The sequence below is a fragment of the Plasmodium gonderi genome, assembly GCF_002157705.1.
Source record: "Plasmodium gonderi DNA, contig: Pgo-contig_39, whole genome shotgun sequence".
Taxonomy (NCBI): domain Eukaryota; phylum Apicomplexa; class Aconoidasida; order Haemosporida; family Plasmodiidae; genus Plasmodium; species Plasmodium gonderi.
The window spans coordinates 21,099-24,088 of record NW_021628974.1 but is presented as its reverse complement, the minus strand read 5'-3'; the positions used below and the strand labels follow the sequence as shown (position 1 = coordinate 24,088).

At 24.5% G+C, this 2,990-nt stretch overlaps 1 protein-coding gene across 1 annotated transcript; it reads left to right on the top strand.

The window, feature by feature from the left end:
- Positions 1 to 1,325: 1,325 nt before the first annotated feature.
- PGO_000425 (variable surface protein) lies at positions 1,326 to 2,696 on the top strand (the record flags this gene model as incomplete). Its single annotated transcript, XM_028690769.1, has 3 exons — positions 1,326 to 1,358; positions 1,523 to 2,446; positions 2,559 to 2,696. 3 exons carry the CDS (start codon positions 1,326 to 1,328, stop codon positions 2,694 to 2,696), a joined length of 1,095 nt encoding a protein of 364 aa, XP_028546570.1.
- Positions 2,697 to 2,990: the final 294 nt, after the last annotated feature.

The window sequence follows — 2,990 nt, the reverse complement described above, 5'->3', positions numbered from 1 at the left end:
TATAAAAAAACTATAATATGCACTTTTAATGAACTACCTAATTAAATTATACTTAATTTTAAATATATATTTTTAAAAATATTTTTCTTAAATATTTCATATATAGCCTATATTTATTATATATCAACTAAATGTAAAAAATTTATATCCAACAAAAAAATTAATAAATTGTTAGTTTAAGAAAATATAACAATGTTTCTATTTAGAACAAGAACAATTAATAAACATTTATTTTTTACTTATTGAATGCAAACATTACAACAATATTATTAGAATAGAATAGGACGAACTGATTTTGTCTATCATCATTATATGTGGCACATATAATATTATCGTTCTCTAGGAGATTAATGTATAATATTTATTATATATTTTTTATTTGTTGAATATATAAAAAAATTCTCCATAGATATGTTAGTAATTTAAAAAAAATTTTATAGCGTATTTATAAATTTATTTATTAATTTTAATTATATTAATACTTGTTTTAATTCATCAACATTATAACATTTTAATTATATCCTAAATAAAATTAATGATTCTCAAAATATAAATATGTAGATATGTGAAGGGAAGACATATGTAACTGGTATGATATTTATAGAAAATTAAATAAAGAATATACACTAAGGAATATTGTAGATCTATGTATTTTGAATACACCGTTTCTAATTCATTATATTTATTATATATTAGAATTTTAATTATAAATAGTTTTTGCGATAATAATATAAAACTTCTTATAATTTATTCATTATATATTACTTGTCTTTATATACGGCATTATAGGATTCAAAATATATCAACATAATAATAATGAAACAAATGTGTAAGTATCGAATGTTTTATTTAAAACGAAATTATAACAACACATTCTTTTAATAGTACCATTGTTTATAAAAAATAATTTAAACTATAAACAAGAGATGTATTTATATGAACACATATAGAAAATGTTAAATATATAATGGGTCTTATTATTAATATAAAAAAACAAGGATATGTAAATAAATATCTAGAACAGGTCTTATTTAATTTTTGTGCCACATAAATGAAAACTTTTACAATTAATGCATTAATTTTTTTTTGTGTTCAATGTTTATAAACTTTAAATTCCTATGTTATTTTATTACCATTATAATATCCATAATTCCATTTTTCTAATACCTCCTTATATACTATATGGATTTAATGTGTAACAATAATACATATTCATTAAACATATATTTACGAATTCAACTGTTTTCCTGTTATGCGTATAAATAATTATGTATCCAAATATTATTACTTCAAATTGTTCATGTATTTGATTTCAAAGTATCCTAATGATATCTTATAGAAATTATATTATATCATTTGTCAATATAAATATTTGTACTTCCATAATTTTATTAATAAAACGTAATGATACAAAAATATTAAATTCCAGTACACAAATATAACTATTCATATGTATGATTTATTTTCTAGTATTATTTTTTTAAACAAAGTATAAGTGAGTTAAAACTATAATAAAAATTAGATGGCGAAAACGGGGCATGTAGCTGTTGTTTTCTTTGGTGATAAACATCGTCCTAGGTCTGAGGTTTGCTACGATGAATATGTAAAATATTTAGTACAAATTATAGATGAATATAGTAATTTTGATAAAAAGGACTGCAAAGAGCTATGTAAAGAATGCGAAAAAATATATGAAAATATATACAAATTAAAACGTTCGTGTCTTCAAGAAACCTCTCCCTTTGCTGAATCAGATGTAGAACAACAGTTAAGGAATTACTGCAAAAGATGTGATGGTAAATGTGAAAAGAGTGGCAATATGACATGTTGTAATGAAGAGAAAGTTTCCTCCAAACTAAAAGCTCCAGAAAGGTATGGATCCCCAGAAGGCGATGAAAAACATATATCCTCGAGTGAATTAAGAGCAGAATATGAAGATACAGGTAATAAACAACAGGGAACATTGAATACACCTAATTTAGATAAGCATAAGTTTGAAACATTTTCATCAATAATTAATAAAGGTTCTACTACACCTATAAAAACACAAATTCCACCAGCATCTTTTTCTGTTTCAGATGAATCGTTAACTGAAGTAATAAACACCTATGGAGATGCGGAGCATGTACAAATAATCTCTGGTCAGGACATTGATTCAGATGGTACACAAGAAGAAGGTGATTTAGATAAGGATATCATTCCAAGTAATGCACAAGCTCCTCAAGGTAATGCTAAGAAAATCAGTGGAAAAAAATGTTATAAGACTGTTAAAGAAATCTCTAATGCTGTACAATTTTTTTACAAAACATTTGTTTTTGCACTACTCAGTATTATATATTCTCATAAAAGTGTTAACAATCATCTCCAAAGTATTTATGTAGAGAAAGTGTTCACAAGTATGAATAGCGCATCTTCTAATCGTGCAGTTAATAATAACTTATCTCCTGTTAAAAATAGTTCTTAATTTGAAAATGTTAATGATGTATCTGCAGGTCTAAGCATTTCTGGTAGTGAAGGTACTCATCCGGATAAGATTATGACTATAAGTGATAATGTAGAAGGTACTAATGATCAAGGTAACTATGGCAATGGAGCTAATGAATAGAAAATTATTCAAAATGATATATCACCTGGAATTACACATGATCGTGTATATCTTAATAATAACTTTCACTCACTATTGTAATAAATTATAACACACATTCTAAAATATTTAATAAAATTTCAGACACTCATTGCATTGGGGGATATTTTGGAAATCATGCAGTAGAAAATGAAAAAGGTTTAATTGTAGCTGCACCTATAGAGATTACAAATGTCACTGGTAATGGTACTGTACAAGGTGAATCCAGTAAAAGTGAGAACTGGATATCATATAAAATATATATCACAGTGGCTTTAGTGCCCTTGTTAATTTTTTTGTTACTGATAATACATAAAAAGGTAAACAAAAATGTGATGCAATAAAAGAATTATGCACATATTTTTAA